This window comes from Sceloporus undulatus, chromosome 3 (assembly GCF_019175285.1).
Source record: "Sceloporus undulatus isolate JIND9_A2432 ecotype Alabama chromosome 3, SceUnd_v1.1, whole genome shotgun sequence".
NCBI lineage: Eukaryota > Metazoa > Chordata > Lepidosauria > Squamata > Phrynosomatidae > Sceloporus > Sceloporus undulatus.
The window spans coordinates 225574599-225588991 of NC_056524.1; the positions used below are offsets into that span (position 1 = coordinate 225574599).

The following is a 14393-nucleotide window of genomic DNA, read 5'->3' on the forward strand; positions in this document are numbered from 1 at the left end:
TGAGTTGGAAGAGACCACTAGGGCCATCCAGTCCAACCCCCTGCCATGCAGGAAATCCAAATCAAAGCATCCCTGACAGATTTTCTCTAATGCACAGAATTTGAGGTCAGTTGCTAAGTGCTTTTCTTCCACATTATGACTCACCAAAGGAGCACCTGTTCTGCTGCTTCTTGTATTGCAACAATTTCTTCCTTTATGCTTTTTGGGGGCTAGTTGCTTTTCCCCAGATAGCTTTTCTGATATTTGCACTGAACAGCATAAAGACATAGCTGCTGTTAGAAGTTGTAAAATGGTGCAAGATGTTTGTAGACTACATAAACCAAACTATCAGACTCATAAAGATATGCCATTTGTTAGACAAGTGAACCACAACAATGTGGACCAAAAAAGATAATAATAATAATAATAATAATAATAATAATAATTTGTTTTATTTATATACCGCTATTCCAAAGATCATAGCGGTGAACAGCAAGTAAGCTAATTAGCAAGTAAGCTAATTTGCCCCCAACAGTCTGGGTACTCATTTTAGCGACCTCGGAAGGATGCAAGCCTGGGTCGAGCTTGGGCCCTTTTGCTGGTCTTGAACTCACAACCTTGTGGTTTTGAGTGAATGGCTGCAGTACAGGCATTTAACCACTGCGCCACCCGGGCTCCTATATGCTTTGCACCATTTTATCATTTGTAACATCAGGTTTATTATTTATGACATCCAGTGTCAATGCCAGAAAATCTATTGCGGGGGAAGGGGGGAACAACTAGCCCTCTCAAAAAATGTATAGAGTTAAATTTAGAGAGTTGTTCAGAAGGTTGCTCTCTACAGGAGGAGAGTTGTAATAAAGGGCAGGTTATTGTGCTCTCCTCATGAGTTTATTTCACTGCTTTCATAATCTCTGAATAGGATTCAAGTCTGTTGTTCTGTCTATCCATTCATGCATTATCTTTCTCTGTCTCCCTTTTCAAATGGGGCAGAATGCATTTAACCCAGTTCTTTTATCATTCCCAGCTTATTACTGTTGAAGAACAGAAGTTTCTTACAGACGTACAATATAACTTTGGAACTTTAATTGTGTGGGATCCAGCACCTTATCACTCAACTATTCAAGAGGTAAGGTGTGCATGAAGGTATATTGATTTTGGTGGAACGTAGCTCTTGTCCAGGAAATTCATGATTTGATCAATTTCTCCTCTATATTTCACATTTTTCCTCCTGTCACAGTCTTATGTCTGTCATACTGTGTGTTACAGAGCTGGGCCATAGGCATCTTAGAACACCAGCAAGATTACATTAGCCCAGGATCAAAAAGGAAAATACAAGACAATACTGCAGTTAAGCATCTCAGCAGAAATGGCCAAGGCAAAGGCCTAGCTTGATCCAGGAGATTTTTATAATTCTACCAAGTCAGAGGAAAGCATTTAGTGTCAAATCATTCTAGGAATTTCTTGTTTCACAGCCCCCCAATTACTTACTGAAAAGGTTTTTAGGCTGCACACTATCTATTCCACCTTTAGACAGCCCAATGACTGTGTGACTGTACATTAATAAGCATAAATGAAACTCTAAAACCACCTCATAATAAAAGATAAAACCAGCAACAAAGAGTCGAAATACTACAGTACAAAAATGTAGACCTAAAAACAAAATAGAAGATGTGCTAAGCTGAAAGCACTCCAAAAGAGTTTTTAAAACTCCAGAGGATTTTTTTTTTTAAAAAGGCTTCATTTGGCTCTGTAAAGATGTACCAGAAAAATGTTTTTGATAGGTGCATTCCACAGGTAAGTCACTACCACTAAAAAGACCCTCTTCTCTTGTAGCTGTTCACCTTCCTTCATTTGGAATGACCTGAACATTGTTGTATATGCATCACTTAGGTTGTTAAATGTTCCTGATGCAAAAGTCACAGAAACGTTTAAAGTGCTGTCAAGCAGATAGTCCTTGGTGACTGATTGATTGCTGTTTGTTTAACAGTCCCTCTCCCACCCATGGGCTTTGCTGTCTCTGGAGTGAAGGCTGAAACACTGAAGTCTCATATTGATCACTGCTTCCCTCTTGCTGCTCACATCCTCCAAGTTTTACACTCGACCTATCCATGGATCATGTGAAGATCCATGACTTATACATGAGGTCAACTTACAGTCGAGTATATATGGAAATCCCCCATTCTCACCTTCTGTGGGCAATTTGCTGCGTTCTTTGTTTTTTATTGTCAGCTGTGCTATCCACACACACAGTGGTAATGTAGTGTTTGATGTAACTACACTCAAATGGCTTGCAAAGCCTCCAACACCCCCTCTCCTATTCTTTTAAGGCAAAGAGAGTGTTCCTGCTCATTATTTCAGAATAACAATACCTAGTTCATTATCAGGAGAGATAGCAAGACCAAATATCCTACACCAAGCCTGTGTTTCTTGGCCATCCTGTGTGTGATTTGTCAGGCCCACTGTAAAGAAGGAACTGGGAGAGCTTGACCTGCACTGTGTGTAAAGATTCACTGGATCTCCTCATATCTGGCTTTAGGGAGTTGTGACCACAGCAACCACGCACTGAACAGACACTAGTGGATATAGCAGCAATGAGGAATCATGTGTGTACCAGGATCCAATATCCTCCTCAGACCTCCTGCAAGCCATACCACACCCAAATCCGTTACTTTATTTCTACTGGTCCTTCTTAAATTGGCAGCAAGAAATAACTTTTCCATCACTTCCAGACAGCTTTGAGAGAGGCAGGAGAAAACAGAGGCATTAGGGGATACTATGAAGTTCTGGGCTCTGCTTGTGCAGATTGGATGGGGAGAAGTGTGTGTATTTCTACACATTTTAGGGCCTGAAAATGCTGCCATTTTTAAAAAAATTTGAGGGCTGAGTGGCTGAGGGACCACAAAAATCTGAATCTGCCCAGTGTAGTATAGGGGTTCAGATTCACTTGCGCAATTCCAGTACACACGCCTGATCTACACTAGGTTCTTCAGTACAAGGCCTCTTTTAGAGCTGCAGGACCAGGCCTTCTCTGAGTCTCTGATACTAAGGTTTTCACACCTGATCCACAAACTGGTTATTTGCATTGTGTGGAAAGATGAAAGCTTCTGGAGAACATCTTTGCTTGAGGCCATTGTTTTGGAAGAGTTTTGCTGTTATTTATAGAAGATTTGCAGTTCTTTCAATTTTTGGTTTCAGTGGTATCGTAGACCAGACTACAATTTTTTTGCAAGCTTCAAGCACTATCGGAAAAAATATCCTGAACAACCCTTTTATATCCTGAATCCGTACATGCAGTGGCAGCTTTGGGATATCCTTCAAGAGAACTCCCCTGAGGATATTCAGCCAAATCCACCATCTTCAGGAATGCTTGGTAAGTTAACTGCTGAGCAAATCCATAGTTCCTTATGTGTGGTCTTCTAGTTTTGCACTTACCAATTAGGGCTAATTAGGGATGGTTGTTTCCTATTTTCTTATATTAGCAAAATGTCATTGTTGAGGACTTGTCTATTTGAATGTGAAGCTTGTCGGTTCAGGTAAAATAAAGGAGTGGTTTTTGCCTACTTGGGGCTCTCCCTAAGTACACAGAAGTATATAAGTTTGTAAATTAGGAGAAAATAGGCACATAATTGCCTTACAGGCATCTGTGAGCTAACAGGATGCTGTCAGCAGCTGAGTGGTGATAGATGCTTAGAGCAATAAAGAGAGAGAGATGTTTAAAATAGGTTGCACATGCTTCCAACTACTGCAGAATTGATGACTGCCTGCTGGGACACTAAAATAGTAGTACCTGCCCCCCCCCCCCCGTTTTTCTACTGTTACCACTTCAGGAAGGGGAGTAGATTACCTGCCCTATAGCCCCATAGGACTCTATGGTGCAGAAAGGTAACCTAGTGCTCTTCTGCATCTGAGAGAGCTTCTACCTTTGTTTCCAAATTTCATGATAAGTTTGACACTCACACTCATTCATGGCTCTAGCACAAAATACACTGGTGGAGCATTCTTGTAGTGCATTCTGAAGTAGGCAGTTCAGTCCACCAACACTAAATATAAATATTTTAAAACTCAAATAACACTCGGGCATACACACTCAGGGTCCCTTTAGTATGCTTGTAAAATTTCAGGTATTCAGGTTTAAGTCTTGGAGCTGTGATGGTAAGATACACATGGACATACACAGAAATATACACAGAGAGAAAGAATTAAAGCAGTTGAGCTTACGTACAGCAAAGTAAATATGTGTAATAAAATAAGAATGCCATTCCACACAAACACACCTGTATTGTTGTTGTCTTTACCACTTACCACAAGATGGCACTGTTTCACAATGGAGTTTATCAGACAAGGGAAATTGGAAGTATAATCCAGTGGCAATCTGAACGTTATTGCATGATAGACAACCTCACACAATTTCAGGCAATGGGAAGTCAGTCCGAACGCAATCATGGGGTTTCACGATATTGCGTGATAGACTACCACATGCAAATTCGGGCAAGGGCATGCTATTTTCAGGCAATGGGAAGCCTGTTTGAACGCAATTTGTATTCACGTAAATTCGCTAAACGAGCGAATTCACGTGAATGCGTTCTGGCCCCACTTTCTTTTCATTCAAATTTAAGAGAAATTCCTCCCATTTGATAAACTCCATTGAGATTCTTTTCAAAAAGGAAAAACAAAAATTGGAAGAGTAGCAAAGGAGACAAGAAAAGGTTTGTGACATTTTTAAAGCAACAAGATGCTACAAGACTATTACCCACTTCCTTCTCTTCTTTTTTTAAACTGAAACAGATTAACACATATTTCATCCAAATCTCTCTATATACATGATTTTGCACCTTGTTACCCTTTTAAATTATCCAGTCATTAAAATTATTCTGCCATTTATTATGCTTTTAGAATTTTGACATTATTTTTGTTGTTAAATGTTAAATAATTTCAGCTTTTGTAAGCTGCTCAGAAATCTAATGCAATAGGGGAGAATACACATATTTTAATAATAAAGTTGGCTGTTGTCTTCAAGACATTCCCAATTTATGGTGACTAAGGTAAATTTATCACAGGACTGTCATGGAAATATTAGCCATTGTCTCCCTCTTAGGCTGAGACAGTGTCACTTGCCCAAGGTAACTGATTCTCATTGTTTCCATGCCCAGCAGAGTTTTGAACCCTGGTCTCTCTTGTCCAAAATACACTGCAGAAATAATCCAGTTTGAAACAGCTTTAACTGCCCTGGCTCAGAGCTAGGGAATCTTGGAGACTGTAGTTTATTGTGGCAAAAGAACTCTCTGATAGAGAAGGTAAAATTACACAGGGGCTATACAGACTGCCCCCCAAATGGTTTGGCTGGATCAGGGCCATGGCAACCTCATGCCATGACCCCAATCCGGCCTCTGGAGAGCACAAAAAGGAGCTGCAAAAAGCAGCTCCATTTTGTGCCCTCGAAGGGGCACCATAGCCACGACAGCACAGCTTTATAACACCCATTTGGTGCTGCATCATGTGGATGCAGATCCAGAGGTGTGTCATGATGGTGCACACTGTGTGGACCAGTGCATGCCAAAATGGCACCTGAGGGCATACCCCGGCACAAAGTGCCGATCTATATAGGCCCTCAGTCAACTCTTAGAAAATCAAAGATATGCAGTATCTTTGGACTTGATAAAAGGTATGGCCTGTATTAGATATTTGTTCTTACTTCTATACTACAGTACATGGGTTGATTCTGCTTTGTTTAGTTTTGTTTTTAAGCCCAAAAAACAGAAGTTTAAAGTTGGATTTTGTTCACTTGAGCTGAAGAAGGTGTAAATCATACCTTCCATTCTTCCCAAGTGAGACCTTACTGCTGGCGAGCAAAGTGCAGGCCATAAGTGTTTCTCCTACATTACCCAAGCATGCTCCACGCTAGTGTGAAAAGAAAAAAGATAACGGCCTGTCTCCTGTATTATTCAAGCAGTACTGAGGATTTCACAATGATTGGATTCCACCTTCAGTACTATGACAAGGAATAGGTACTGACAGAGTAGTATGTAACTAAAGTTTCTGAATTAGGGCGACCCTAAAATGAAACTATCATGGCATTTTCTTGGCAAGATTTGTTCAGGGAGGTTTGCCATTGCCTTCCCCTGAGGCTCAGACAGAGTGACTTGCCCAGGGGTCACCTAGTGAGTTTCATGGCTGAACAGAGAATTGAACCCTGGTCTGCAGACTCATAGTCCAAGACTCAAACCACTACATCATCCTGGCTCTCCTGCTCCTAAAACTTGGAAAAGTTACTTGCTGGAAATGTCTGAGATGGGCTGATGACAGGGCCAAAATTGCATCGTTTCTGGTAGCACAAAGAATGAAGAGAGGGGAATTAGATTGCTGTTAATTAACTTACATATTTCAGTGGTTGCATGGACAAAGGGTTCCTGGAGTTGTTGTCCACTAAAGTAAATTTTCTAGGCATTGGAGTCTGAATCATAAAGAAGCCTAGAAATAGTGCGTGTGCATGTAGTAAAAATGTAATTACTAATTGCTAATTTCATTCTCAAACGAAGCAACAATTTAGCAATTGTCTTCCTTCTGTAAGAACTAAGGAACTCTTTTATAAACTGCAGTTTCCCAAGAGTGTTCATAATTCTCACACTCTATTTTTGCAGGAAAAAAAAACCCAGCATTTTCCATGCAGGAAACATATTCTCTACATAGAAAATAATGCTTGTGCAGAAATACCATTTTCTGGGCTGAAAATGCAGTTTCCGTCTCAGAAAATGTTCTGCATACAAAATACTATATGCAAATTTTGGGTAGAATACTTCCCTAACTGTAAACATTCTTATTAGTCCAGGGTTCTGTTTTTCAGCACTGAGGAACCATGTGTTATTTCCATTTAATATATATATATTCATATATTATTTCCATCCGTAGCACACAACAGATAGGAGTTTGGTGTTTCTAGGGGAAATGTGCTCCAGAGGGCAGTACTGCTTCAGTATGAGCTTCTTCACAGTTGTAGATTCTACTCTAATCTTGCACATTTGTTTATAATAAAGTGGAAGTAGTTTAGTGGTACTATTTGTCATCATCGTATTCACAATATAACCCCAAAACCCCTACTTCAATCCAATTGCAAACAAATTTTCTAGAAGTTACATGTATTAAAAGTAAGTGTTTGTATATCACATTAAGATGGTGGGGAGACTATTTTGTTTGTTTTTTAATTGCAATTACTTTGTTTTAAAATCTTAACACCATTAATGCAATGTTGTCATTGTTAAGCTAAGAGCCAGCATGGTGTAGTGCTGGAACTACATCTTTGGAGACCAGGGTTTGAATCCCTGCTTGGCTGCAGAAGCCCAGTGGGAAACGTTAGGCAAATCACACTTTCTCAGCCTCAGAGGAAGGCAAAGGCAAACCCCCTCTGCATAAATCTTGCCAAGGAAACCCTGTAATATGATTACCATAAGTCAGAAATGACTTAGAGTCACACAACAGCAACAGAAGTTGAAGGCTTTCATGGTTGCATCCATAGTTTTTTGTGGTTTTTTCAGGCTACGTGGTCATGTTCTAGAAGAGGTTTTTCCTGATGTTTTGCCAGCATCTGTGGCCAGCATCTTCAGAGATGCTAGCCACAGATGCTGGTGAAACATCAGGAAAAAACCTCTTCTAAAACATGGCCACATAGCCTGAAAACCCTACAAAAAACTAATAGCAACAGAGCTTAACCAAGAACTAGTATGGAATAATCATTAAAGTGTTGAAGGTTATGGTCTGTACTGAACCGTGAAATTCATTGACTGACCCTGGATTAATCACATTCTCATAGCCTGTTCGTAGCCATAAGATTATTATGAGAATGAAGTTGGAAGGGGAAAACTGTATAAGACCTAGTGTGTGTTGAAGGAAAGGCAAAATATAAATAAAACTAATAGATGAATAATAAGCTTAAATCAGCTTCCCATCTAAGAGGCATTCCTCATTGCTGATCCTCCATGGCTGATCACAAGCAGACTGGACATAGCAGTTTGTGAAATGTTGCTTTTTTAAGTTACAACACCCAGAACAACTCAGAGATGTGCATACAGTCATCACTCCACATTTGCAGATTTGACTTTTTTGGATTTGATTATTCACAGGTTTAGTTAATCTCTGGGAATCTTTAAATCCTCTGTGGCCAACATCCACCATATCTCATGCAGGAGCAAGAGATTCTTATAGAGAACACTTCTCTTGACATTTATATGTTTTCTAGTGCAAGTCTGTGGTCAACATCTGCCAGACATTGGCCATAGACTTGCACTGCAGAACCTAAAGATTCCTAGAGACGTGTTTTCTCAGGTAAAAAGATCAGTGTTTTTTATTTATGGTTTTTCAACTTTTAAAGGGGTCCTGCACTTCTAACCCCTGCGGGTCGACTGTACATTGAAATAATCTGTTATGTCTGTACTTTGCTTCAAGGCAGAGCTTGGAATGAGCTCAGATGCCATCAGATCATTTTGTAATCTTCTATAATAACTCCACTTTCCTTATGAGTTGTTAGAATAGACTTAAGCATGAGCCAAGACTTAGAACCAAAAGAGACATTGAAAGGAACTCTATATGGAAGATTATTTTGGGGTGAAACAGACAGGCCCAATGGGCTGGTTTGGAGCCACCGCAATTAAGGCTGGATTGGGGCCGCAGCAAACAGATGCTTCCACCCCAAATAAAAGCAGAAAAAATCTGCTCCTATTTGGGGGGGGGGGGGGAATGCTCCTTTGCATCTGGAGTCAGCTTTTTGCTGGCACTGGGGCATGTGGTGTCTAAATGCCATAGCTCCAAGTCGCCCGGAGGCTGCCCAGCATGACTTCCAGGCAACTTGGGGGTGTAGTGTGTGTAAACACCACACCCCCAAGCCAGCTTTAAGCCAGCTGAAACTGTCGGTCTGTTTTGGCCCTTTGTCTGACCAATTACTTACTACCACCACTCTTTCTAATTTGAAGACAAGGGTTACCAAGTTAGAGATTGGGATTTATAGGCAGCCCTGCAAATCTATGCTTTGCAGATCACTAGATTCAAGACAGAGTCCTGTAAAATAGTCCAGAGCTAAGAGCTTAGCACTTGCAGTTTTAAAAAAAAGTCTCCACTCCATCCATGCTCTGCTTTTAGGTTTAATAGTTCAAGAAGTGTCCATATGAAGTCCTGAGTCCTGAATAAAAGTGAACTGAACTTTTAAAAGGAAGAGTTAGGTTAGTGGATTTAGGGAGAGTGTACTGGAGAGCCTCAGATTATTATAAACCTGATTATCAGAGGGGGCGGGAAGAGACAAGAAGACTTCCTCATTACTGTCTTTATTATTGAGACTTTGCCATTTACTGTTTTTTCGAGCAACAAAGAACCATTTCTTGTTTTAGATTGTATTTTGAGAAGAAATCACAAGATCCTCAGTTTCTGAATCAATATGCAAACCCAAAACAACAAAAATTGGGGACTACCTGAAACACTAAAAGTCCACTGGTGAAACTTTATCACGTGCCAATTTCATTTTTTATTGTGTTATTAATAGATATTTTAATCTCCAATTTTAACTGTATCATGTTTAATCCTGTTTTAAGGGGAGGGGGAATTTGGGACTTAATGTTGAATGTGGATATTTTAATGTGTCATGAGCCGCTTTGATTGTCTCATCACAGAAAAGCAGGATAAGAATTAAAGTTTTATTATTATTTATTATAAGATCTCACTTTCTACTCTTGTGTCTGCTCATCAGACACATTATGTGTAATTTCCCTCCCTTGTTTTTTCCCCCCCCATAGGTATTGTTCTCATGATGAACTTCTGTGAAGAAGTGGATGTTTATGAGTTTCTTCCTTCCAAAAGGCAAACAAACATTTGTCATTATTACCAGAAATTCTTTGACCAAGCCTGCACTATGGGTGCCTATCACCCACTGCTCTTTGAGAAAAATATGGTAAAGCACCTTAATCAAGGGACAGATGAAGACATTTACAATTATGGAAAAGTGACTCTAACTGGCCTAAAGAATGTACAGTGTTAGAAGTATGATTTTCACATTCTTCACTTTGAAGGCACTTTTTAAAAATATTAAAATGTTTTTTAATGAAGGACCAGCCAACAAGTGTTTTACAGTGAGCAATTTTTCCACAGAGTACGCCTTAATTCATGACTACAAGATGCACCTGAAATGTAGAGAATTCAGTCTCACCTCTATGATTGTAGCAATAGAACAAGGAATATGACTTCTTATGCAGAACTTTGTTGTCAGAAATGCATAGTTATGCTTGCCATAGCTGCATTTCTTTAAAAAAAAGCTTCTGAAGATATTTGGGCAGTTTCTACTTAAAAGCAGAAAGTTGAATTTAACAATGTTGAAGAGCAAACTCATTTTTCATCCCTCTGTCTCCAAACATGCCGGCAATACCTACAGTGAAGGTTATAGATCAGCCTGCCAGATGTCGTCTTACAACACAAACTTTAATTTTAATATATTACTTTTAAAACTTATTAATATCATTTCTTTAGTAAGTACACAATCTTATGTTACCATCCTTGATCCTCCTCTGGAAGAAAAGAAGGATGCAAAAGCAATCAGCCAATTATTCAGCCAACCAGTTCATGAAATGTCCACAACAAATGACTGTTCTGAATGTACAGTTAAGCATTGCAGAAAACTTTGTAATTAAAGTGAAAAAAGTTATTGTCCTCTCATAAAACTAAAAACTAACAAACCTGATTTTGGCTGTGTGCCAACTCTACCTGTTTCTTGATAACCCTGTGCTTGTAACCAAAAATTAATTCTTGGCACACATCCCTGTATGTATGTTTGTGAGGCAATATCCATTTTAAAAAATGACACTGTTAAAGATGTGAAATTCCCATAAAGTTTGAAGTTGTGGGAAAAACTGTTCCCCCCTTTTGGGGGAGGGAATTGAAATTTTGTGGGAAATGGGAAAAGATCTGTTATTACCATCCTTTAAAGTGCAGTCTATGAACTGCATGCAGCCCTTGGGATCCCCAAGTACAACCCCTAGAAACCATCCAACCTGGCCATTAAAAAAAATGCACCAAGTCACCTGAGATTATGATGCTTTGCTTCCTCTCTCCCCTCTGGTCCCCCAGATCTCTCAAAAAGAAAAATGACCAAAAATCCACTAAAATGGCAGCCAGAAATGAGACTGCACCATTTGGGGTCTGCTGAAACATGCTGGTACTGTCCAGTAGGTGAGTGTAGGGGGAAATGCCCCTGACCCTTGTGTAGTTGTCAATCCTGGCTTCATAGAAATAAAATCACATTGTTTCTTTAAGAACATTAAATATATAATAGACATAATATGAAACAATTATGCAATTTTGTTTGACATAAAATTACATTTGGTGTGTTAAAATTACAATTCAGTCAAACAGTTGTTACAAAGTGAATTCCTTCTTTAAAAGGTTTAAATGTTTGTTATAAATGGAGGTTATGTGGAGCAGTCAAAAAAAGCAAGGAAAATAGAAGAACCCATCATCATTAGTGAAACAAAATTATTTTGTCTCCTTTAGTCTTCCATAGCGTCAAAGAGGCATGAAACATTCATTCCGATAAATAGAACAAGAGATAAGAATACTAAGACAAGGAACTGCAATGATCAGTTACTGTACATGGTTTTACATAAAAGTCTTCCTGTGAGATATATTTTTAGAAATAATTTGGTGGTTGTACATATATGAACACTTTGTCTTAAATATTTTCTTCAGCATACTGAATGAAAATATTCCAAAATATCTCTTTTTCTTCTTCTCCCCACTCCCAATTTTCGTTATTCAAATTCTTCAAGGGGGGAGGCTTTGGGGGAATGGGGATTTTGCCCAGTAGTTTTTTCCCCCTGGTCCTTCACATCTCTAGATACTGTTGAATCTACTATCTTAAGATAGATCTTAAATCAGATGGTGATTCTGCTAATCATATACAAAAATAAATTGATAATGTTCTGTCTTCTGTTAGAGCTGTTTCCACTTAGCTAGGTTAGGTATACGATTTGGCTGTTTGTGTGAGTATTGTTTATGTGCTAAATACATCTGTATGTCTTTACTGTTCTGTTACTTTCAATTAATAGTTCTTCTTCCACAGGTTTTTTTTTATGAAGCAGAGCCCCACAGAACTATTACCACCACCTACTGGCATCTGCACTAAATCAAAACATCACTACTCAGACTGAATAACAAGAAAGCCACTAAGGGGCTGTGCAGACTGCCCCTCCTCCATCTTCACCAGATCAGGGCCGCAGCAACCGCACGTCACGGCCCCAATTTGGCCTTTCCAGGGCACAAAAAGGAGCCACAAAAAGTACTCTGGAAAGGGTGCGATAGCCATGGCTTTATGGCATCAGAGGAGCACTGTGATGCCACGCGCCATGTGGAGCGGCACATGGTGTCACGCTGCCTAGGGCAGAATCAGGGCATGCATCGTGTGGACACCATGCTCCAATTCCACTGCCAGGAGGCCAGCCTTTATGGCCAGTCTGCACCACTTCTAAATTATCAATCTATATGAAATTCCAGAGAGCAGACAAAACAGCAGACCACAAATTATGACCATGAAGACAAATGCTTTAAATCACTCACAAGAACTCCTCAAACAGGAGATCAAATGCAATTTGTGCAAGCTAGTGAAATGCAAGTGCTGCACTGTCTTCAAAAGTGGGGAGAATTGGGTCTGGGCAACTCGACCAGTCATTTTAAAGCCAATACTAGGAAAGTTTTTCAATTTCTCTATAAATCATTTAAATGGATGGATAGAGGGCAGCCTCATGGAATCTGCAGAAGATACCAAACTGGGAAATGCAGTTAAAAACCTCAGAAAACAATCAGGCTTTAAGATGACATTGGACACAAACAGATTTATGACTCTTTGCTTAGTCATTGAATGCAAAAAAAGATCCAAGGGATCTTAGTAAATCACAAATTAAAAACGAATTAATAGTGTGATGTGGCAGGAAAAGAAAAAGTAATGCATTTCTAAGCTGCATCAATGGAAATTTAGTGTCCTGAGCAAGGGAAGTAGCTGATGGTTTTTAAAAAGGGCTGTTTCAGAACCAATTCTAATCAACACTTTCCATGCTGGTCATCAATTAAAATGTGCTTCCTTGTTTACTGCACTGGGCCAGGGGTAAACTAGAACTACAAATGTGTCACCGTATCATCCTGAAAACATTGGAGCCAGTGTGCCAATTTCGCGACTTTCACGCGAAAACGGGGACTTTTCAGAGCTTTTCGTGTGATTTTCGCGCCTGGCTCTTTTTCAGTGCCTTTTCGGCGACTTTGGCCCTTTCAGCTCCAGCCTGAGAGGGAGGCTGGCTGCAGAGCAACGTTGGAGTGTAACAAGTTTTCAGCCAAGAGGGCTGGAGAAAAAACTCCTTCTCTCTCTCTCTCTCTCTCTCTCTCTCTCTCTCTAAGACTCCCTCTGAGAGCCAGGACGGAGCAAGCCCAACCAACCCACAACTGTTGGAGGAATAGTTTCAATCCAATCAGAGAGAGGACAGTGATTGCCCCCCCTCCCTTTTCAGGCATTCCCAGGCTCCAGGGGCAAAGCTAAGTGGCTGCAGTGCTGGGGAGAGACAGGGAGTGAGGGATCTTGGCTGGCTTAATCCCTTATTGCCTTGGAAATAAGTTTTCAGGCACACAAAGGCAATAGTTGATCATGGCTTAATGTTGTAGACTTCTGTGTGTGCCTGAGCGTGACATTTGAATTTCTGAATTCCTGAGCTTGGGCAGAGTGCCCCAAGCCTACCTCTCAGGGTCGTTGTTGTACTGTGAGGTGGACCATTTGGGTTGTGTGATGTGAATGTGATGTCTCTGAGAGTGTGTGTGTTAGTGATTAAATCTGCCTCTGAGCATGGGCAGAGCACCTGGTAAGTTGGCATCCCTGCCCTGTCTTCCCAGAATTTTGTTTTGTGGCTCTCTTTTTGTTCTCTTTTCCATTGCCATCCACACTGCAGAAATAATCCAGTTTGGCACTGCTTCTAACTGCAAGGCTCCCTGCGATGATGGGATTCTGGGCACAACAAACCACCAAGCCCAGAATTTCATGCATGGAGCCCTGGCTGCCAGTACAAGCAGTGTCTCAACATGTCACAACAAAGTACAATTCCCAGGATTCCCTGGTTGAACAAGGGAATTGCCTCCACGCTTCCAGATCACAGCCCTAGAGAATGAGTCTACAGGATATCAGTGTTGCCAATTTAAGTCCAGTTCTTCAGCTGCATTTGGATTTAATAATGATAATAATAATGGTGATGATGATAGAGAGATCTTGTAGCACCTTTGAGTCTCACTGAAAGAAAAGTTGGCAGCATGAGCTTTCCTAGACTTAAGTGTATTTCCTCAGATGCATGGGAATTGTAGTTCATTGTGGCACCAGAGCTCTTTCTCACAAAACTACAATTCCCAGGATT

General features: G+C 40.2%; 1 protein-coding gene across 6 annotated transcripts in view; it reads left to right on the plus strand.

Annotated features, from left to right (window-relative positions):
- Positions 1-14393, plus strand: part of ST6GAL1 (ST6 beta-galactoside alpha-2,6-sialyltransferase 1) — a 118914-nt gene that overhangs the window by 87318 nt on the left and 17203 nt on the right. For 4 of the 6 annotated variants that reach the window (XM_042459226.1, XM_042459229.1, XM_042459227.1 and 1 more), the window contains exons 4-6: positions 1007-1108; positions 3178-3352; positions 9756-12031. In XM_042459226.1, the coding sequence (XP_042315160.1) occupies positions 1007-1108; positions 3178-3352; positions 9756-9997 (519 nt within the window). In that variant the 3' untranslated portion in view covers positions 9998-12031. The other 2 variants (XM_042459231.1, XM_042459232.1) reach the window with 2 other exon arrangements.